The 24,049-nt window shown below is 46.2% G+C and overlaps 1 protein-coding gene across 8 annotated transcripts in view; it reads right to left on the reverse strand.

The window, feature by feature from the left end:
• Nucleotides 1-17,013, reverse strand: part of DENND5A (DENN domain containing 5A) — an 87,492-nt gene extending 70,479 nt beyond the window's left edge. For 4 of the 8 annotated variants that reach the window (XM_059708846.1, XM_059708842.1, XM_059708844.1 and 1 more), the window contains exon 1: nt 16,589-17,011. In XM_059708846.1, coding sequence (XP_059564829.1) covers nt 16,589-16,703 — 115 coding nt within the window. In that variant the 5' untranslated portion in view covers nt 16,704-17,011. Of the gene's footprint in view, nt 1-16,588 lie in introns of all 8 variants that reach the window. The other 4 variants (XM_059708843.1, XM_059708848.1, XM_059708849.1 and 1 more) reach the window with 3 other exon arrangements.
• Between the last annotated feature and the right edge of the window lie 7,036 nt (nt 17,014-24,049).

Below are 24,049 nucleotides of genomic sequence, written 5' to 3' on the forward strand. Positions count from 1 at the left end.
AAGCAAAGATACTAATTATAACAGTTCTTTTTTATTATTATTATTATTGATTTCAGAGAGGAAGGGAGAAGGAGAGAGAGAGATAGAAACATCAATGATGAGAGAGAATCATTGATAGGCTGCCTCCTGCACACCCACTACTGGGGATTGAACCCGCAACCCGGGCATGTGCCCTTGACTGGAATCGAACCCAGGACCCTTCAGTCTGCAGGCTGACGCTCTATCCACTGAGCCAAACCGGCTAGGGCTAATTATAACAGTTCTTACCACAGCAGCAAAAACCAAACTAGCCAATCTATTACAGAATGAAGCTAAAGAATTTTGAAAATGAACGTATCTTGCCACCACAGAGAAAGAGAAGAAAATGTGCCAAGCCAAAAATTTAAATTATCCCTAAAGGTGAAAATATCCCCACAGCCCTAGCTGGTTTGGCTCAGTGAATAAAGTGTCGGCCTGTGGACTGAAGGGTCCCAGGTTCGATTCCGGTCAAGGGCATGTACCTTGGTTGCGGGCACGTCCCCAGTTGGGGGTGTGCGGAAGGCAGCTGATCGATGTTTCTCTCTCATCAATGTTTCTAGCTCTCTAATCTCTCTCCCTTCCTCTCTGTGAAAAATCAATAAAATATATATTTTAAAAAAAGAAAATATCCCCACAATTCATCACTATATCAATCTACAAATATTTATTAAATGTGCAAGACTTAATCAAAACAATTCATCCAACACCTCAAATCCAAGCTACAAATATATGCAGTCAGAGTGATGTTTTCTCCACCCAGCCACCGTGGGATTGAGAACTTGTCTACCCCACACTCAGCCATTCTGCTACATTACTACATTATTCCATACTCAAGCGAATTCCTACTATGTACACAGCTCTATGCTAAGTGCTAAAGAGACATAAAAATTTATCTTTCAAAGCTAACCTCTCCTAGAATTCATGAACACATCTGAGTAAACTTCTATCTCTTTCAGGTGAGACAGGCCTCACAAATCTGAAGGCCCTCTCATTCAGATAAAGCCAGGAAGGTACTACAGTATACTAGTATCCTGTGGTATCCTATATAATAAAAGGGTAATATGCATATTGACCCTAACAGCAGAACAACTGGGAATGACTGGTCACTATGACACACACTGACCACCAGGGGGCAGACGCTCAATGCAGGAGCTTCCCCCTGGTGGTCAGTGCGCTCCCACAGGGGGAGCTATGCTCAGCCACAAGCCAGGCTGATGGCTGCCAGCACAGCAGTGGTGGTGGGAGCCTCTCCCGCCTCCTCAGCAGCGCTAAGGATGTCCAACTGCAGCTTAGGCCTGCTTCCTGCTGGCAAGTGGGCATCCCCCGAGGGCTCCCGGGCTGCCAGAGGGACATCTGACTGCCAGCTTAGGCCCATTCCCCTGGGGAGTGGGCCTAAACCAGCAGGTGGACATCCCCTGAAGGGTCCCAGACTGGGAGAGAGCACAGGCTGGGCTGAGGGACCCCCCCGAGTGCACAAATTTTTGTGCACCGAGCCTCTAGTATACACTATAATGGAAGAGAGGACTTTAAACACAGGCAAATCTAGATTCAAATACTAGTTCCATGTCTCGTTGAATTTTACGTAACCTGCTCAATGTCTCTCTTCTATAAATCTCAGTTTCTCATCTGTAACATGGGGATAATACCTATTTCATAGGCCTATAGAGAGAACTGAGCGAGTTAACATATGTAAACCATATGGGACCTAACTGTTTGGAGCACACAAGGTACTCAACAAATAGTAGATCTTTTCCTCCCAAAAGAACAGCCATACATGCAGGAGTCTCCTCTAAATCTATAACTAGAAAAACAAGACACAGAAATGCCCTGGAAATTCCCAAATGCTTCCCAAGAAGGAAGCCTCTGCTGCATGAAAAGTGACAACATCTATCTGCTTCCCAGAATGCATACCAAAGTAGAGCCCAGAGCAGCAAATATGGCTGTACCCAGAACACTGACATGTCCATACATCCAAATTTCAATCCACACCTTAAAATAGGGGACCTCCCGCCACCCCACCCACCACCCGCCCCAACAGCCTCTTCTTCCCCAGAGCGCACAGATTTAAGAATCTGGGAGCCTACTGTCAAGATACCCTCAATAACAGAAGAAATTTTTCTTTAACCTTAAGACTTTTTATAGTAATAAATTATTTTTGTACAGAGTTTCCTAATCACTAAAATTTTACCAATTGATACCAAATCAAAGCACAAAGACTAGCATTTGTTTTAATAAATGTGCCCTAAAAGCACTGTATTGGTCATATCAAAAGCCTTGTTGTACTTCAGGCCCAGCTGTGAGAGCAATGGAAATGTTTCTCTTTCACTCTGTAGAGTGCTGAAAATAGCTTTCCCACAAAAAAGAAGTTGGGGAGCTTTTTTCAAGCAGTACAAAGTAGTGCTATAGCATAGTGTTTAAAAGTTAGCTCTGGGATTGCAAGTCTAAATGTGAGAGGTGAAACAATAAAACCTTTAAGAGGAAACAAAGATGTTTTAAATAGAAAACAAAATACACTAAACATAAAGAGAAAAGACTGAAAAATTGGACAATATTATAACTAAAAACTTTTGTTCCTCAAAAGTAAGTCACCATAGAGAATGAAAATACACGAAGGTTACGAGAATATGTTTTCAATACATATCACTGACAGACTCACATGTAAAAGTATACACACATAAACCCACGTATGATAAAAATTGAAAATAATTAATCTGGGTATGGTTACAAAAATGTCAAGCTACATACTTACGATTTGTATTTAAGATATACTGCAATAAAAATGTTTTTAAACTCGAAGGTACTACAGAAAGACATCAAATGCTAACGGCTTAAATCTGGATAGAATTTTGAGTGACTTATTTCTGTATCTTTCTATAATTTCTAAAATATGTTTTTATTGATTTTAGAGAGAGGGAGAAAGAGATTGAAACGTAGATGAGAGAAATATCAATTGGCTGCCTCCTGTACGCCCCCTACTGGGGATCAAGCCCACAGCCCCAGCATGTGCCCCGACTGGGAATCAAACCATGACTTCTTGGTGCATGGGTCAACACTCAACCATTGAACAACACTGGCCAGACCTTTTTTATAATTTCTAAGTTCCCTATAGGAAATATGTACTTTATAACTCAGTTTTATTTTTAGAGAGAGAAAAATACTATTTCTTACATGGTCCAACCCGCAGATTCTATAATTTATGTATAGGCTCATAGGTATTTTTACACATATTAAATGAGCACTGAATTAATCAATAAATAATCCGAGTATTGTTTTTGTTCAGGATCACATCCAGAGCTAAGCACTTCACAGTAAATACTGCAAGACAAACTAAAAAGCTGAAGAACTCTTTCCCTCTCCTGAACCATTATCTGCTCCTCTTTTTTTTTCCCCCTTTTTAATATGTTTTTAACTGATTTTTTTAGAGAAAAGGAGAGGATAGAGAGAGAAACATCGATAAGGGAGAAGAATCGATCAGCTGCCTCCTGCATGCCCCCTACTGGGGATTGAGCCCACAACCTGGGCATATGCCCTGACTGGGGAATTGAACCGGTGACTTCTTGGTTCATGGGTCAATACTTAACCACTGAGCACACCAGCTGAGCTGCTCCTCTCTTAATAAACTGATCCTTTTCTGCAGTTATTGGTTCACATGTATGACTCCTCAGAAGACTATGAGCTCTTCAAGGACATCAACTATATCTATACATCTATGCAAACAATGTGCCATCATTACACTGGTCTTTCAATAACAGAAAGTTATGTGGTAGAGGTTTTGAGACAGAGAAAACAGGCTTCCCATTCTTGCTATATGATCTAGGTCAGCAGTCACCAACCAGTGGTCCGTGAGGTCCGAAAGTTTGGCGACCGCTGGTTTAAGGAAACCTTTGGAGCAGCAATTGCCAACCAGTGGTCACTGGTGGTCTGTGAAGTCCGAAAGGTTGGCGACCGCTGATCTAGGTCATATTACTTAAATTCTCTGCATTTCGGTTTTCTAATCTATAAAACGGAAATAATGTCATCTGGGACCTGACACTGAAGTGTATTTAATAAACAATACGTGTCTAGTAATATAATTATCATCCTATATAATAAAAGCCTAATATGCTAAGTGTCCAGTCAGTTCAAACAATCAAAGCGTAATATGCTAATGATATGCTAAGGCCACTCAACCACTCGCTATGACGCGCACTGACCACCAGGGGGCAGATGCTCCAATTGGTAGGTTAGCTTGCTGCTGGGGTCCAGCCGATTGGCACTGAGTGAGACAGGCCGGACATGCCTTGGAGCCCTCCCACGGTCCGTCGTGTCCCCCCTCTCCCCCCCGACCCAGGGCTGGCCAACCTCCCGCATTCCTCCCAAGCCCCGATTGTGCATTGGAGGGGTCCCTCGACATGGCCTGCACCCTCTCGCAATCCAGGACCCCTCGGGGGGATGTCAGAGAGCCGGTTTCAGCCCCATCCTGCAGGCCAGGCCAAGGGACCCCACTGGTACACAAATTCGTGCACCAGGCCTCTAGTCTATAAATAACAGGAATGAAGTGCTACTCTAGCATCACTTTCTCGCCTATGTCCCTGTCCCCTATGCCCCAGAGTGTACTTGCAAGTGGGATGGTCAGCTGAGGCTAGCACAAAAGTGGGTAGAACAAAGTTAACTGGTCCATATGGAAATGGACTCAATGACCTTGGCCTCATTAAATGGACAACACTCATAATCAACTGAGCTAAGCAGCCAACAGAGCTGGATCAGCTGACTAAAACATTAAACATTCCTCTAAGATAAAACGAGCAAATGCTTAAATATCACCTTCCACACAATAGAAATGCAGGGGAAATAATGTGTTTCAGACAGATGATGTGAAAAAATGGGGGTGGGAGAAGATTAGGTAATTACTTAGCAAAAAAAAGGGGGGATTAAAAATTATTGGGACAAACAAAACCTCAAAGTTAAGCAAAACTGATGAATATCAGTTTGGCAGATAATACTTCTAAATATTTGTCTTATTGTTCTCAATAAGAGATTATGATCCTGAGTTAATAGAAATGCTTAAATAAACTAAAACAAGGTTCATTAAAAAACAAAAAATGTACAGGTTCATCTGAACTATTATAAAATTTACCTGTATAAATTAAAAATTATAAAATAATCAGAGTGCAGCACAAAATGCCTTTCCCATCACACCATTTTACCTAAAAATCTGACTGTGGCCCTCAGCTTTTTGAGTATGAAAAAACAATCTTGCCGAAACCGGTTTGGCTCAGTGGATAGAGCGTCGGCCTGCAGACTGAAAGGTTCCGGGTTCGATTCCGGTCAAGGGCATGTACCTGGGTTGCGGGCACATCCCCAGTAGGAGATGTGCAGGAGGCAGCTGATCAATGTTTCTCTCTCATCGATGTTTCTAACTCTCTATCTCTCTCCCTTCCTCTCTGTAAAAAATCAATACAATATATTTTTTAAAAAAAACACAATCTTTGCCATTCCTCTCTGTGACGGACCCCTACATTCTTCACTTAGTACTTTGAAAAGCTGTGGAAATTTGGCTTATTTATTCTAAAAAGTTAAGTATTATACCATATATAAAAAAGAGGAGATAATATACAATTCTTTAAAACTCTGAATAGGTAATCTTGATTTTTTCATAATTAATACAACAAATCTTATCAAGCAACTACTATGTGAAGCACTATCTTTAATCCCTAAATTTATAACAAGACTAACACATTGTTAGAGGGCCATTATTTTACAACTACAAAAACAAAGAAAGAAAAGGGCATCAGCGATGAAACAACTGAGAACCAAATCCTTTGACATTCCTGGAAAGTAATTCTAATGCATTATAACAAAAGTGCATGCTTTTTCTAAATTGGGTTTACTCACTTACACAGGCATACCTCATTTTATTGTACTTCACTTTACTGTACTTCACTGAGGTTGTGTGTTTTTCAAATTAAAGGCAAAATCCTCTATCAGCAGAAAATGACTTACTTTATTGTGGTGCTCTGGAACCAAACCCGCAGTATCTCTGAGATGGGCCTGTAAATCGTGATTTATAATTATTAATTCTAAATCATTTCCTCCTCTCTCTTCCTGCCTTTAAAAATCCTGAAAGTTGCTTTCCATATCATTTCATTATAAAAATTGGTAAACCAGAAGTCACAGCCAGCCCCAAACTACAACCACAAAAGATGCAAACTGCAGGCTACACTGAGGAATTTCTGAGGTTAGCAAATGTAAAACCTTTTTTTTTTTTTTCAAAGAAAACAGACCTCAAACAAAAAGCATAAAACATCCTGAAACAGTCACAAACAAAAAGGGAGCTTCAGAGAAACAAAGCCCTAATAACTATTTGTTCTAAGAAAAACATTTCCAGAACTGATAAGAGTGGGGAAACAGGAAAAAATATACACAAAATAATATCCAGCCTTAACTACAATTCAGAAAACGAGTGACCTGACTCCTTTCCTGACAGAGCTCCTCTACTGAAATGTGGGTTGGAGATTGAATTAAAGAGGCCATGCCACAACTCTGCTATTTAATGATTAAGCCGCTGCTTTGGTTTTCCCAAATCTATAATTTAAAATAATCTCATCAATGGTGAGACAGCAGATAGAAGACCTAGATTCTAACAGTTCTTTCTAAGTTGCTGGGTGATGCAGAACAAAAATTTGTATATTAAGTAGGGCTGAAAAAAAATCCAACAGTTTAAAAGTGATTGCAAAACTATATAGTCATTTATAAAAATCACTAGAGCCCTGACCGGTTTGGCTCAGTGGATAGAGCGTCGGCCTGCGTACTCAAGGGTCCCGGGTTCGATTCCGGTCAAGGGCATGTACCTTGGTTGCGGGCACATCCCCAGTGGGAGGTGTGTAGGAGGCGACTGATCGATGTTTCTCTCTCATCGATGTTTCTAACTCTCTATCCCTCTCCCTTCCTTTCTGTAAAAACATCAATAAAATATATATATTTTTAAAAATCACTAGAGGCCCGGTGCACAAAAATTTGTGCACTGGGGGGGGGGGGCTCGTGGTTCCCTCAGCCCAGCCTATGCCCACTTGCAGTCTGGGACCCCTTGGAGGATGTCCACCTGTTGGTTTAGGCCCACTCCCTGGGGGATCGGGCCCAAGCTGGCAGTCAGACACCCCTCTGGCAGCCAAGCAACCCTCAGGGGATGTCCACTTGCCAGCAGGGAGCAGGCCTAAGCTGCAGTCGGACATCCTTAGTGCTGCTGAGGAGGCAGGAGAGGCTCCCACCACCACCGCTGTACTGGCAGCCATCAACCTGGCTTGTGGCTGAGCAGAGCTCCCCCTGTGGGAGCGCACTGACCACCAGGAGGCAGCTCCTGCATTGAGCATCTGCCCCCTGGTGGTCAATGTGTGTCATAGTGACCAGTCATTCCCAGTTGTTCTGCTGTTAGGGTCAATATGCATATTACCCTTTTATTATATAGGATAGAGGCCTGGTGCATGGGTGGGGGCCAGCTGGTTTGCCCTGAAGGGTGTCCCGGATCAGGGTGGAGGTCCCGCTGGGGTGCCTGGCCAGCCTGGGTGAGGGGCTGATAGCTGTTTGCAGCTGGTCACACCCCCTTCAAGGTGGGGGGTCCCCACTTGGGTGCCTGGCCAGCCTGGGTGAGGGGCTGATGGCTGTTTGCAGGCTGGTCACTCCCCCTTCACACCTGCTGGTGTGGCTCAGTGGCTGACTGTCACAGTTGGATTCCCAGTCAGGGCACATGCCCGGGTTTCAGGCTCGATCCTCAGTAAAGGGGTGTGCAGGAGGCAGCCAATTGATGATTCTCTCATCATTGATGTTTCTCTCTCTCCCTCTCCCTTCCTCTCTGAAATCAATCCTATATCATAAAGAGCTAATATGCAAATGGTCATCGCGCCCTCGTTCCCTCACGCCAGGGCCGGGGAACCTGAGACTGCACCCCCCACCCCAGCGCCAGGCCAGGGGACCTGAGGCCGCACCCCCCACCCAGTGGGGCTTGACGGGGGACATGAGGCTGAACCCCCCACCCAGCAGGGCTTGACAGGGGACCTGAGGCTGCACCCCCTGCCCGGAGGGGCTTGACAGGAGTGGGGCTGGCCAGGTCTGGGTCTCGCACGATTTCGAGGCGCGCACGGGTGGGCAGGGACTTGACTCTGGGTCCTGCGGCGCACCCCAGACTCTGACAGGAGGGAGATTTTCATATACATTTTACTAATTTTCTTTCATCTCTGACACTTCTATTATAGAAAAAGAGCAAATAGCAATATTAAAATATTTCCTCTAATTAATTCCCTTTTAATGTGTACAAATTTCGTGCACCAGGCCACTAGTAATATCTATAATAAAAAAGCATTATATGCCAATTAAACCAGACGTCCTTCAGGACGACCTTCCGGACAAAGCCGGGGCTGTGAGGGCCAAGCCTCTTGCACGAATTTCGTGCATCGGGCCTCTAGTATATAAGTAAGTGATCAACTTCTAAAAGGCAAGGCTTTCTCTTCCACTGGATCCTAGGTAATAGGAACCTAAAACAGATCAAGTATAGTTACCCTCATGTGTACCTACGTTCCTGAAAGACCTCTAAAACCATTTGATATTAATTCAAATCCAGGCATGGCAATAGGAATTGAGGAGCCTAGCCAAATCCAAATACACCTTCCACCAGAGTTAGCCAAAACACAAGCTTATGAAAGGTTATAGCACTGGAAATGGGTGTTGCCAAAGGAGGCCTAAGGCAAAGAAAATTTTATTTTTAATCTAGGAAGGAAGGAAGGGCTGAGCAGAGTCTAAAAGAATTTGGTTTAACCATCAAACACTGACTCAGGATTTCCTCCTAAGAAGAGAGGATCAGGGCCCCAATGTCATTCAAGTAAAATGTGATCCTTCAATGTGATCCTCCCTACCTGAGGGAGTGTGAAGTGGGGTTCTCTTATGTTTAAGAATATACAGTCTCTCCAACTAAATTTAAAATAAATGCCTTGGGCTGCTCTGTAATTGTTTCTGTATGTTGGTCTCTTCTCTTGACTTCCTACTTGCTCTACTTTATAAAAGGAAACACACCACCTAACTTAGGAATTCTTCCCTGGCCCCCCCCTTTCCTTTGCCCCCCCAGCAACCTTTATCTCTGAAAGTGTCACATATGCCTGAGGTAAGCTATCAGGATTTGAGTTTCACTTCACCTAGAAAAGAGTCTAGGCCTTAGAGCAGAGATGCGACTATGAGAGGATGTGCACAGAACTGACTAGACTGGTAGAGGAAAATAAAAATTAAGTTTAGCTCATACTGACTCCCTGTTTGAAACTGGCTCATCAAACTTTTCATAGATACTCATCTCTGAGAAGAAACAGCCCTTTTTTTTTCTTCTTTTAAGTAAGTTATCCTTACCCATCAAGGTTATGCAAATCAAAACCACAATGAGGCCTTTTCTTTTCCCCTCTCTTCCCCCCCCCGCCCCCCCCCGCACCCACGCGTGTTACCTTTGCCTTTCTAAGCTCCAAGAGCCCTTCTTCAGCCCTCTGTAACTTGTGTCCTGAGCCTACGCAGCCCAGCAGGCTCACTTCTACTACCTAACTTTCTAAATAAACTTTCTCTTATACTTTGGAAAAAACACACACACACAATGAGACACCACTTCATACCTACTAGGATATCTACTAGTATACTCAAAAGTGTTGGTAAGGATGTGGAAAAAGTGGAACCTTTATATGCTGCTAGTGGGGATGTAAACTGACGCAGCTATTTTGAAAAATAGTCTGGTAACTTCTCAAAATGTTAAGCACAGAGTTGCCATATGACCTAGCAATTCCACTCCAAGGGAAATGAAAACATATGTCCACACAAAAGCAGGTACACAAATATTCACAGCAACATTATTCATTATAATAAAAAAGTATAAATAATCCAAATGTCCATCAACTAATGGGTAAATAAAATGTGGTATAGTCACACAATGAAATGTTATTCAGCCATAAAAAGAAATACATGCTACATGCTATCTATAATAATAAAAGCACAATATGCTAATTAGACCAGACAGCCTAATGACCTTCCAGATGAAGCCACGGCTGCGAGGGCCAAGCCCCTTGCACAAATTTCATGCATCGGGCCTCTAGTAACATTAATGATGCATTAATCATGCATTTTTATGAAATATCCAGAACAGGCAAATCTATAAAGATTAAAAGATTAGTGGTTGACTAGGACTGGAGGTTAAGGAATTGGAAGAAATGGGGAGTATGGGTTTTGGAGATAGTGAATATACTCAAAAATTGATTGTAGTGATGATTGCACAACTCTGGAAATATACTAAAAACCACTGAACTGTACACTTTAAGTAAGTTATATAGTATGTTAATTATATCTCAATAAACTTGTTTATATATATTAGAAAGAGAGAACACATAAGTGATAAAGCAAATGGAGCAAAATGTTAACCATCAGTGAATCTGGGAAAAGGATGTACTGAAGTTCTTTGTACTATTCACGACAATGTTTGGTGTGAAATTAACATTAGGAAAAGCTAAAAGATATGCCTCAGGACAATCACACACAGTATTCTTTAACATAAAACAGAAACCCAGCCATCAAAGGGGTAGAAAGAGGTACTGGACTCTACTACCATCTGCCTTCCCACTTAGGATGGACCAACAATAATGGAAAATGTAAATCAAAAGCGATTCTTTCAGATTTGCTTATCTACCTGACAAGCTCAAAAAGCTAACAAGCAAATACAATCTCCTAAAATTGACTATTCTTGTGCTTCACTCATAGAGTACCTTCTATCCTTCCAACCCAAAGAACTTCTTCAATTAACCAGAAAAGAAAACAAAATAATTTCACACCTTCCTCAGTTCCTTGCACAATAAATAAACTACATAGCTTGCCTGAATGCTTAAGTATGCAAGAAAGAGCAAGAGGTGACAGGGAGCATCCTATCCTATATAATAAAAGCCTAATATGCTAAGTGTCCAGTCATCCAGTCATCCGTTCAACCAATCAAAGTGTAATATGCTAATGATATGCTAAAGCTGCTCAACTGCTTGCTATGATGTGCACTGACCACTGGGGACAGACAGCGACTGGTTGACCAGTCACTATGACATGCACTAACCACCACGGGGCAGATGCTCCAACCAGTAAGTGAGCTTGCTGCTGGGGTCCGGCCTATCAGGACTGAGTGAGACAGGTTGGACATGCCCTGGAGCCCTCCCGCAGTTCCTCCTGGCTGGCCAACCTGTCACACCCCTCCCCAGCCCTGATCATGCACCAGTGGGGTCCCTCGGCCTGGCCTGTGCCCGCCCTCTCCCAATCCGGAACCCCTCGGGGAATGTTGGAGAGCCAGTTTTGGCCCAATCCCGCAGACCAGGCTGAGGGACCCCACTGGTGCACGAATTTGTGCACTGGGCCTCTAGTCCTATCTAATAAAAGAGAAAAATGGTAATTGGCGTACGACGATACCCTTTTCATTGGTTAATCAGGGCTATATGCAAATTAACTGCCAACTATGATTGGCAGTTAACTGCCAACTATGATTGGCAGTTAACTGCCAACAAGATGGCGGTTAATTTGCATATGTAGGCACAATGCAGGGAGGCAAAAGGGAAAGCAGGAAGAAGCCCCCTGCCACTGACAGTGATCAGAAACCCAGGGGGGAGCTAAGAGCTGGGGGGCAGGGCAAAGGCGGCCCCTGGGGCCGCCTTTGCCCTGCCCCCCAGCCATGATCGGAGAATCAGGCGCCTTTGCCGCCCTGGCCAGTGATAGCAGGAAGTAGGGGTGGAGCCAGCAATGGGAGCTGGGCATGGTCAAAGCTGGCAGTCCTGGGAGCTAGGGGTCCCTTGCCTGGGCCTAAAGCGGAGCCCACGATCGCGGGGCCGCTGCAGCTGCGGGTCCCCGCTGCCCGGGCCGGACGCCTCAGCCAGAGGCATCCTGCAGGGGCAGGGGCGGAGCCTGCAACCGCGGGGAGCTGGGGGTCCCCTGCCCAGGCCTGACACCTCTGCTGGAGGCCTCAGGCCTGGTCAAGAGGCCGATCCGGTGATTGGTGATCGGAGGGTGATGAGGGTCAATTCCTCTGCCCGAGGCATCAGGCCTGGGTGGGGGGCGGAGCCGGGGATTAGGGGGATATGATGGTCCCCTTGCCCACGCCTGAAGCCTGGGTCAGAGGCGTCAGGCTTGGGCGGGGGGTGGAGCAAGCGATCAGAGGGAGATGGGGGTCCCCTGCCCAGGCATGATTCCTGTGCCAGAGGCCTCAGGCCTGGACGGGGGCCAGAGCCAGTGATCAGGGGGAGATGGGGGTCCCCTGTCCAAGCCTGACACTTCTGGCGGAGGCGTCAGGCCTGGGCAAGGAGCCGATCAGGCGATCGGAGGGTGATGGGGGTCAACGCCTGAGGGCTCCCAGTATATGAGAGGGGGCAGGCTGGGCTGAGGGACACTCCCCCCCACATACACCCAGTGCACGAATTTCGTGCACCGGGCCCCTAGTCTACTATAAAAACCAATGATCTGGGTCTATGTTCAACATAGCAAACTGTAAACTCAAAATGGATAAAGGACTTAAATGTACGACAGGATACCATAAAAATTCTAGAAGAATCCAAAGGCAAGAAAATTTCAGACATATGCCGAAGCAATTTCTTCACTGATACAGCTCCTAGGGCACTTGAAACTAAAGAAAAAATGAACAAATGGGACTACATCAAAATAAAAAGCTTCTGCACAGCAAAAGAAACCATCAACAAAACAACAAGAAAACCCACTGTGTGGGAAAACATATGTGCCAATGACATATCTGATAAGGGCCTAATCTCCAAAATTTATAGGGAACTCATACAACTTAACAAAAGGAAGATAAACAATCCAATCAAAAAATGGGCAAAGGACCTAAATAGACACCTTTCAAAAGAGGACATTCAGAAAGCCAAGAGACATATGAAAACATGCTCAAAGTCACTAATCATCTGAGAGATGCAAATCAAAACAGCAATGAGGTACCATCTCACACCTGTCAGACTGGCTATCATCAACAAATCAACAAACGACAAGTGCTGGAGAGGTTGTGGAGAAAAAGGAACACTTGTGCACTGCTGGTGGGAATGCAGACTGGTGCAGCCACTATGGAAGACAGTATGGAGTTTCCTTAAAAAACTGAAAATGGAACTCCCATTTGACCCTGTGATCCCACTTCTAGGAATATATCCCAAGAAACCAGAAACACCAACCAGAAAGGATATATGCACCCCTATGTTCATAGCAGCACAATTCACCATAGCTAAGATCTGGAAACAGCCTAAGTGCCCATCAGTAGATGAATGGATTAGAAAACTGTGGTACATCTACACGATGGAATACTATGCTGCTGTAAAAAGGAAGGAACTCTTACCATTTGCAACTTCATGGATGGAACTGGAGAGCATTATGCTAAGTGAAATAAGCCAGTCAATAAAGGAAAAATACCACATGATCTCACTCATTCATGGACAATAGAGACCATTATAAACTTTTGAACAATAATAGATACAGAGGCAGAGCTGCCTCAAACAGATTGTCAAACTGCAGCGGGAAGGCCGGGGAGGGTTGGGGGGCAGGAGGTAGTGGGGTAAGAGATCAACTAAAGGACTTGTATGCATGCATATAAGCATAACCAATGGACATAAGACACTGGGTGATAGGGGAGGCTAGGGGACTGTCTAGGGCGGGGGGATAAAATGGATACATATGTAATACCCTTTGTAATACTTTAAGCAATAAAAAAAAAAAAAAAAAAAACATAGCAAACTGTATACTTGCAACCAGACAATGAATCTTAATCCTCCACAAAACCAGAAGAAACACTGAGCATCTTTGATTTGCTTTTTCTGGATTCCCTTTTTAATTTATTGGCTTCCCTAGCCAGTTTGGCTTAGTGGATAGAGGGTCAACCTGGGGACTGAAGGGTCCCGGGTTTGATTCCGGTCAAGGGCACATGCCCGGGTTGCAGGCTTGATCCCCAGTTGGGGGGCATGCAGGAGGCAGCCAACCAATGATTTGGTTCTCTCTCATCATTGATGTTTCTCTCTCTCCCTCTCTCTTCCCTTTCTGAAATCAATAAAAATATATTTTTTTGGAAAAGGAATATAGCCCTAACCAGTTTGGCTCAGTGGATAGAGCGAGCCTCGGCCTGCGGACTCAAGGGTCCCAGGTTTGATTCCGGTCAAGGGTATGTACCTTGGTTGCAGGCACATCCCCAGTGGGGAGTGTGCAGGAGACAGCTGATCAGTATTTCTCTCTCATCGATGTTTCTAACTCTCTATCCCTCTCCCTTCCACTCTGTAAAAAATCAATAAAATATCTTTTTAAAAAAAAAAAAAAAAGGAATATAGTGGCTATCTGACACATATAACTTAATTTGCTGGAAAAATCATAGACTTACTCCTCAGTAACTCCCTAGAGCACCTGGGTGCAGTTCACAATTTCCTGTCATTTACTTACTATGACATCACCGATTTGGGAGCTATAACGCAGGCTCAGCAGAGAAAATGCACCCTGTAGGTCTCAAGACTGACTTGCATAGAGTCATTTGTATTCTGTTTTGTTTTATTCAAAGATTCCCCCTGGGTAGTCCAGATTTCAATTGCCCCCCTCCCCAACCCACCAGAAATGAAATGAAGAAAGAAAAGAAATTCTCCAATCAGTGCCTATTCTAACAAAGGCCACCTACTGAATAAATGGTCTTGACATTCCACTACTGCAACCACATTTTAAAATACAGAAAAAATACCCTTCTTTAAACATTTTATACAACTCATCCCACTTCCTTACCCCCCAATAAGCTTTCACAGGAATATAATTTTAGCTCACTAAAAAGCCAGATAATTAACAGATATTTACTTAAAGAGAATTCACATTTTTGAGGATGCACTTGGTAATATGCTTTTTATTTACATTCTCTTTTGCACTGATGAATTATCTAACTTGCCCCATCACAGAGATATTCTATATAATTTATTATTTCCTTTACCTTTTTCACGTGTCTATACAATTTAATGAACACCTCAAAAGCACACCATATAACACTGGTTTATTCCACCACCTTAAAGTTTCTTTTACTGGGGAGAACTATGATATTTTTAGTCTTTCTCAACATATTACTGTTTTCTAAAGACCCAGCCAGGCAACGAGATGCAGTTTAATGTCAGGAGAGGAGCGCTGGACCAAAAGTCAGGCAATTAACTAACAGGACATTGGCCCTACTGTCCTTCCGAAGCTTCATTTTCACCTTCGAGGTCCCTTCAATTACATGAACCGAATTCCAACAACTGCACCACAAAGTCACATATCTTTGAAATATGTGAAACAGGAAAAATTAACTTCCGCACTATGAGTTTTGAAGACAAAAAAAAGTGAACTTGAGACGATAAAGCTTCCCCAACAAGTGGCCTAGTATTAACTGTGTGACTGCTTCATGATTTTTATTTTCTCCACCTGCTATTAATTTCAAGGAGACAGTATATTTGTTCTGACCTTTTAAAGGTCATCAATTTATCACTTTTTAAAAAAAAGACAGTCCATTTTTGTCATCTGAAGTGGGCACCTAATTCTTTTTTTCATAACACTGGAATTTTTCTGGCGACAAAGACAAACAAACAGACCTGTGCATCTTCCCTGAAGCAAAGTAAATTTAGTCCACAAGATAACCACTTTCAGGAGGGAAGCTTTGCAGTGCAAACACCATGACCCAAGACTAGAGAGAGGATCCACACGACACCTGCACCCGGGACGCCCCAGACGCAAACTTTCTCACAACTGTTGTCATTCGAAGGCTCCGATGACGGTGCAGTGGAATTCATGGGGGTTTTACAGTTCCGACTCCGACTGATGTCCACCCTGCCGGGACACTGGCCCTGGGCTCCCCCGCCACTTCCCCTTGGGGAGAGGACTTCAGAAGCATCGCTATGCAGCCCAGGCTCTCCCTCCGACGGGGCTGGGGCCCTTTCACCACCAATGACGCCGGCCTCGCACAGAACAAGAATTACTCTCCATAGAAGAGCGCACGGCCCGGGCACAAGGCCTTTCTAGAGACAGGAGAGCTCTCACTCCTCCGGTGCGGCTCACGTCCCCTGCCTTCCGTCCTCTCCGCCCCGGGGACCAGCCCCGGGCTGGGTCAGAACGGTTCTGAGGAACTGCTAGCACAGGCTTCTTGGGACGAGGCCAGATAAACTCAGAAAGTTTTTCTTTTTCTTTTTTTTCTTTTCTTTTTTTTTTTTTAAGTGGGTGGAACTTACTTTCTCACGGATGCCTTCTCGCCTCCCTAACGGGTGTTCGGACTCCCATTTATTTTATACTAAAGTCACTCAACCTGCAACGGGACTGAGCACACTCACCCTGCCCGCTGCCTGGCCAGGGGCGACGGTGCCCAAACAAGGGGCGGGGAGGCCGTCGGGACCCTCAGGGCTCAGAGCCCCGCGTCCCCTCCTCCCGCCCTGGGTCCTTCCGACCGATCCTCGCCCGGCTCCCGGGACAAAGCCGGGGCGAGCGGGGGTTTCCGGGGGAGGGAAGGGGGGTCCCGGCGGCAGCGGGCGCGGGAAGCGGCCCAGCGCTCGGCGGGCGCACTCACCCGACAGCTCGTCCGGCTCCAGCCCGGTCTCGGTGTCCAGCCCGCAGATGACAAAGTAGTCGGCGAAGCGACTGGGCGCCGAGCCCCCTCCGCCGCCGCCGCCGCCGCCGCTCATGGCGCCGGGGCCGAGCCGGGCCAGGCCGTGCGGAGCGCGAAGCCCCCGCACCGAGTGCCTGCCCGGCCTCAGGCCGCCCCTCCCGCCGCCGCCGCCGCCGCTACCGCGGCTCGGGCCGCCGCCCCCGGCCCTGGCCCGGTCCCCGCGGCCGCTGCGGCTGCCGTGACGGGGCAGGGGGGCACCGGGCCGCCCCGCGCCGCATCCTGAGCGCCTTCCCCGCCGCGCCTCCGCCGCTGCCGCCGACCGAGAACGCCGCGGACCGAGCGAGCGAGCCTGGAGGAGGGCGGAGAGCGCGGCGGGGCCCACAGCCCTCCCCGCGGCCCCCTCCCGCGCGCTGCGCAGGCGCCGTCGGCGCGGGGCGGGCGCCGGGCGGAGGGGATGACGTGATGCTCTCGGACCCCGCGGGCCGCAGTTTCCACCGCCGTCGCCGCAGCGCGGCTGGCCGCTACCGTGTCGCCGGCAACCTCCCTCCCTCGGGGCTGTCACGCCTTCGAGAGGCTTGAAAAGGTGCGGGAGGAGCGGGCGCGCCCGCAGAGCGGGGACCCGGGCCCGCGCTGCGCTCCCACCCCACCCCTTCCTGTAGCCGGAGCTCTGCTGACCCTGCCCTGTCGCCGCGGGGGAGGCAGCGGGACTGGGCTGGAAGCCCCTCATCCCAGCTCCGGGCTGTCGGCGGAGACCCTAGACCGGGGGCCCCTTGCCCGGTACAGCGGAGGACGCCCCCTCTTTTGGCCGAGGTGGATCGGCCCCTCCTACAGACGGGGAAACTGAGGCCCAGAAAGACGTAAGAACTTATATTCCACGGTCATATCGTCTAAGAGACAAAGCCTGGGCGAGAGTCCTGGGTTGCTGGCCAGCTTCCAGCCCTCTCACCCCGACCCCCGCCTGGCCTTTTCCCACGAACCATGCTGCCCCCTTTTCTCCCCGCGAGCCTCCTGCGGCCCCTGCCCCTCGGGCGCCCCTCCTCTGCCGCTGGGAATTCTCAGCCGGTCCCTGAGCCGGCCCCCCAGCGAGCAGTGGGAATGGGGGTGGGCGAGGGCAGAAGCCCTTCCTTGTCTGGGGGCCTCTGACTTGGTTTCCCACGGGAGGGAGGGAGGCAGGAACGTGGAGAGCGGAAGCCAGGGAGCTGATAGAGTAGAAGGTGGCCAGCATGGGCTCCAGCAACAACAGACGGCTCAGATCTGAACGCTGACGTGGTCATTTACTGTTCAACCTTGAGCAGCCACGGTGTATGTGACTATTAGGTAAGATAAGTGTGCATACAGGTAAAATGGTCGGAATCGTCCCTGTATTAGAAATAGTCCCTATGTGTTATAAGTCATTACTATTCCTGCAAGAGGTAAGCTCACGGTGGGCTCTGGCAGGCTGCTACTGCGGGCCCTGGAAGGCAGCTGGCCTCCCCAAGGCCTGGCCCTGAGCTCTCTCCTGGGTACGTACCTCAAGCACTGGTTCCCTCAGAGAGCACGGCCTGGAGGTCACAGCCTGCGTCACTTGGAACCATAGCACCGGCCTCTCCCTGTACGTACCCTGCCTACACCTGTGGAAGAAACGTGGGAAGGAGGAGGTAGCTTCACAAAGCCCACTGTCAGGAGCAAGGGAGCATTCCCTGAAAGGAGTCACTCTGCTCCTTTTTTATCTTCCCACAACGCCGGGTTTGTTCGGGGAGATCTCCCCAATGAGCAATAGAGTCACATGCAGGTTATGCAAGAGTGGGGAGCTCATGCGGTAAGGGGAGCGGAGCCAGTGTCCAACACGAAGTCCCCGGCACTGTTGGCCTCTGCAGGTGGAGAGACGGCCTTTGTCTCAAGTCAGGCAGCTACTGTGGCGGCAAGAGTCCAGGGGAGTGGACGTCTAGCAGGGAACAGGGCGTGACTGGTGGTACAGCCAACTTCAAGCATTAGGCAGTCGGAGCTCTGAGATCTTAAAGTCCTCCAGGGTGGGAGTCCCACTCATATCCGTGTCCAGATGGAGTCCATAACCAAGTGGCCAGACTTGGTGGTTTTGGGTGTTTGGGGGTCCCTCCTAAGGGCATCCAGTTATACCCCTTTACCTCAGTCTTGACATACACTTGATGAACTATCATGACTGACAGTGAATTGGATTGTCAAAGGTATCCAAAAAAGTCTGCTGTATACACCCATTTAGGGTGATGTCCCCACCCTTTGTAGTATCCTGAGGACACTGAGACAGTAGAAGAGGTTCAGGGCGCTAAATAGTTACATGGCACAAAAGAAGGGCATCTCTCCAGATTGGGAGATGGTCTGGAAGGCTTATAGAAGGAGGTATAATCTGATTTGAGGTCCAGAGGAGCAAAATTAATTTCTCAGGTAAAAAGGGGAGAAGATGTTTCAGTAAGCATGTACAACAACAGGGAGTGACAGATTAAAACAGGGGTCCTCAAACTTTTTTTTACAGGGGGCCAGTTCACTGTCCCTCAGACCGTTGGAGGGCCGGACTATAGTTTAAAAAAAAACTATGAACAAATTCCTATGCACACTGCACATATCTTATTTTGAAGTAAAAAAGCAGATGTTTTCGGCAGGCCGCATGTGGCCTGTGGGCCATAGTTTGAGGACCACTGGATTAAAATATTACATTCAGCCCCACCAGTGTGGCTCAGCGGTTGAGCATCGACCTATGAACCAGGAGGTCGTAGTTCGATTCTCTGTCAGGGCACATGCCCGGGTTGTCATAATCCAGGAGGCAGCTGATCAATGATTCTCAGGTGAGGAGCACTGATCCAGGGAAGGAGAGGAGAACTGGACCAAAAGTCAGGAGAGGAGGCTCAATCCAGGAGGCAACTGATCAATGATTTTCTCTCATCATTGATGTTTCTCTCTCCCTCTCCCTTCCTCTCTGATCAATAAAAATACATTTTAAAATAAAATATTACATTCAAGCAACAGCAAGTAATTCATTTCATGGGAGATGAAGAATTAAAAGAGGATGAAAGCATGGAAAGAGGAGAGAAACAGAGGAGGAAAGGCTTCAAATGACCGGCTAAGGAATTTGCTATGTAAAATGTGCAAGTCAGGGGGTGGTAAATTAAAGGAATTTAAGCCGAGGAGTGACAAAATCTGACCCACATCTTCAAATGATCTCAGAAGAGGCTTGGAAAAGGCTTAAATGTCCTCAGATTGAAAGTCCAGACTTTTTATCCAATGTGTCTTGGGTGGTCAGGTGCTGGGAGAACTCTCAACTCAACTTGCAAAACACAAATTAGAAACAAAAGTCTGACTGTATTAATTTGCTCTGGAAAATGTAACTGCTCAGAGGCCCAGAATATTCAACTGTAAAGTGATCTCCTTCCCAGTAGGAAATATGTTTGGCAGAATGATTGCTTCTTCCAGAGTCGACGGGGGGAGGGGAGGGACAAAGTTGGATGCTCTTAAGATTTAGTGTTTAAATCCCTACTCCCACCCTTATTAGCTATGTGAGCTCCTCACCAAGGCTCAGTGAAGAGTTTGCCATGTGCACACTCAAATGAACCCCACTGATCATACAGAAAAACTTAAGCTTCACAATACAGGCTTTCTTAAAACTAGAAACACAAATACAGCTAGCTATAGAGTGACACACCCACAGCCAGCTCTGGCAGCCAGCTCTCTCTGCACAGTGATCCAGCTCTACAAAAGGAGTCACACATGCTCTGCTTTCCCACCAGCCCCCAACACCTTGCTCATAACCAGCATTAGGCTCTTCATGTCTCTTCAATGACCCAAGCTGCCTAAATCAGTTAAAAAATCATCGCCCTTCAGCTACCATTACCCATAACAACAAGAAGCCCCAAAGAAGACTCCACATCAAGCAGCATCTGATGTTCTGTGGCAATGGGGAAGTATGAAGTTGAGCAACAGGAGGAACAAATTGCAGATAATGTCCACAAGTGGTGCAACTTTCCCCAAAACAGGTCATGAGCCCATGCATGTGTATATCTATGTACATATCTGTTGGAGCTTCTTTATATGTGAGCATTTGTGTATGGGAGTGATCAGGTATATATATGTGCTTATATAGATTAGATGTATGTTGGTGTATTTGCAGGTGTAAATAATTGCATGTGTAATGTGTGTGCATCTGAGGAGGTTGGGAGGGGCAGGATGGCTAGACCAGAGAGGTACCTAGGGCTCTTGACAAACCCAGGAGTGACTCGCTGGTGGGCCCCTCTGTTCCCTCTTCCCCTCTACCACCCTAAGTTAGAGCCTTTTGAGAGTCTAGGTCCGTGGTTGGCAAACCGCGGCTCACGAGCCACATGTGGCTCTTTGGCCCCTTAGTGTTGGTCTTCCACAAAATACCACATGCGGGCGCACACGTACAGTGCGATTGAAACTTCGTGGCCCATGCGCAGAAGTCGGTATTTTGTGGAAGAGCCGGTATTTTGTGAAAGAGCCACACTCAAGGGGCCAAAGAGTTGCATGTGGCTTGTGAGCCGTGTTTGCCGAGCCGCAGTTTGCCGACCACGGGTCTAGGTGGATGACCTTATATGTACTGCATCCAGCCGGCCCCCTTAGAATGTGAACACAGTGGGCTCACTGTTCCCATCAACTTGAGGGCCAAGACTTCCTGGGAACGGCCAGATGGTCTAGTAAGGGGGAGTGAAAGGCCCTTGGACCAGATTCCAAAAGGAAGATATATTTAAATGTGGCTGAGCTCTCAAAGGTTTTTTTCGGGGTGATGGAATTGTTATATATCTTGATTGTGGTGATGGTTTCACAATTATTTGTAAAAGCTCACAGAATCATGCACTAAAAAAGAGTGAATTTTACTGTATGTAAATGGTACCTTAATTTTTTTAAAGTAGGAAAAGATATAATTAATCATAGAATATTTTAGTGCTTTTCTAGCTGACTGTAAACAAAAACATACAGTCATACTATAAATATTCTAAGTTATATCAACCTGCCTTTAGTATGACAAAAAAACATACAAGAATTATGACAGAGAAAAATCAGTATTTAATTATTGGAATGATTAAATTTATAATAAATTTGAAAAATTAAAACAGCACAAGACTTTTAACAACACATTAAGAATTAACTACAATAAAACTAAACTGAATTTCTAAAGTTCAGAGCATTATGTCCTAGATTGTACTGGGAAACACTTTGTCTTTATTCATACATAAGAAGTTGCTCTGCTTTTAAGAGCCACGTTTAATATACTCTGTGACAAAAAAAGAGATGTTATTGGGTCACTAGTAAGTGTAGGGGCTACAAAAGAATTACTAATAACTTATTAAATGCACTACATTCACAATATCCAATCTTTTGGGAAATATTCATGAAATGGTTTAGGTTTTTTCTCTGAGTCTGAATAAAGGTTCGTGACATTTTAGGAAGAAGAGGAGGAGGAAGAAGAAAGAAGCAGATGCCAACTCGTGGGGATTGAGAAGAAGCCCGTCTTAGGAACCAGGAAACCTGAGTAGAATCCTAGTTCTGCAATTTACTCAAATGATGTGACCTCAGCAGGTCCCTTGCTTTCCCATCTTTGGCTTACCCACATCTACAAAGAAGGTCCTGGCCATGAGTAGGGTTTCCAATAGTGGCATCTTTGAGAGTCCTCTTATTGTTTTCCATCCCCAAGGACCCTTTAATTAGAAAGAAACCTCTGAAACAAATTGTTTTCCCACCTTTTTTTTTTTTTTTTTTTGAGAGAGAGAGAGAGAGAGAGAGAGAGAGACAGACAAGCATCAATTTGTTGTTCTACTTAATTATGCATTCATTCATTGACTGCTTCTTGTATGTGTCCTGACCAGGGACTGAACCCAAAACCTTGTCATATCTGGATGATGCTCTAACCAACAGAGCTACCTGGCCAGGGCCAGTTTACCCATTTTTTATTAATCAAAGATACATTATTCTGATGTTCAGACCTTTTAATTAGCACCAGATTTGTGAACTTCAAAGAATTAATGTAACTCCAGCCAAAAGCCAAAAACAAACAAGAAAAAACACACAACTTTATTTTTTCGCCTACTAGTAGGCTTCTCCTGGATAAAAATATCAGGCCCATCCACTAGGCTTTGTCAAATGTTGGAACTGGCCGTAAGCCCCCACCACAACCATCTTCATGGGCTGCCAAGAGCAAGACAACATAAAGCCAAGAACTACTGGTTTTGATTCTCAACTAACTGGCTCTGAGGCTGGGATTCAGAGGTGTGGCCAGGTCACCCTTTGCCCTGCCATCCCAGCTCCTGTCTGCTGCCCACTAACGTTGCTAAGCTCAGCTTGTGAGTTATCATTTGTGCCTCTGGCCCCCAGGGGGACCCTGAGGGTAACAGATGGGCTGCCACTCACATTTACACAAATTGATCACTGTCCCAGACACATCACTTATTGTAGTCATTATTAATTTACATAGTTATTATGACAGTTTTCCAACAGATGGCAGTAAAGTATCTTAAGAAAGGGACACCTAGTTCCCCCAAAACCACAATATGAGCTAACAGTGGAGCTGTATTTTCTCTGCATTGCCTAACAGGATGCAGGACACGGAAGTATAACTGGGCCTCACAGAGTTAGGAAGTTAACACCAGCTGTGTGCTCTCTCTCTCTCTCTCTCTCTGACACACACACACACACACACACACACACACACACACACAACACACGGTTTCTTCCTGCCCCTCTACTTCCTTTTTCTCACCTCACTTTTCATCCTCACTCATCTGTTCACAAGTGTCTATTCTGGATATAGTAATTGGAAGTCAATTCTATTTCTACCTCCATCTATTATGCTCGGGGCTAGTTTCATGGATGTTCCACCTAGGCACGGGGATTAATATTCAGAAGGGCCACACACTTGGCTTAATGCCCTGCTATTGCTGTCTTAAAATTCTCTCCCTCCCTCCCCTTTTTTTAATTGATTTCAGAGAGAGGAAGGAAGAGGAATAGAGAGAGAGACACACCAATGATGAGAGAGAATCACTGATTGGCTGCCTTGTGCACATCCCCTTCTGGGGATCAAGCCCACAGTCCGGCCATGTGCCCTGACCAGGAATCGAACAGTGACTTCCTGGTTTGTGGGTCAACGCTCAACAACTGAGCCACACCGGTCAGGCTTAAAATTCTTAATAATTTTATCTTTGAATTTGTGTTTTGTAAGTGAAATCTAATGAGGCAAAGGAGCATGCACACAAGCAGATGCTGTATGAGCAATATGCACATCCGCTGTTCCTTGTGCCTCATTCCCATAGTGTTTGCGGTACTACAGGAGCACAGAATTCCCGTGGACCTGTGATGCCTGCTCCTTCAGTGAACTCCAAAGCCAGAACAAGGCAAAAATTTTATGTCTAAAACTGCATAAGCGCCAAAACCGGTTTGGCTCAGTGGATAGAGCGTCGGCCTGCG

Source organism: Myotis daubentonii, chromosome 9, assembly GCF_963259705.1.
Source record: "Myotis daubentonii chromosome 9, mMyoDau2.1, whole genome shotgun sequence".
In the NCBI taxonomy this organism is placed as follows: domain Eukaryota; kingdom Metazoa; phylum Chordata; class Mammalia; order Chiroptera; family Vespertilionidae; genus Myotis; species Myotis daubentonii.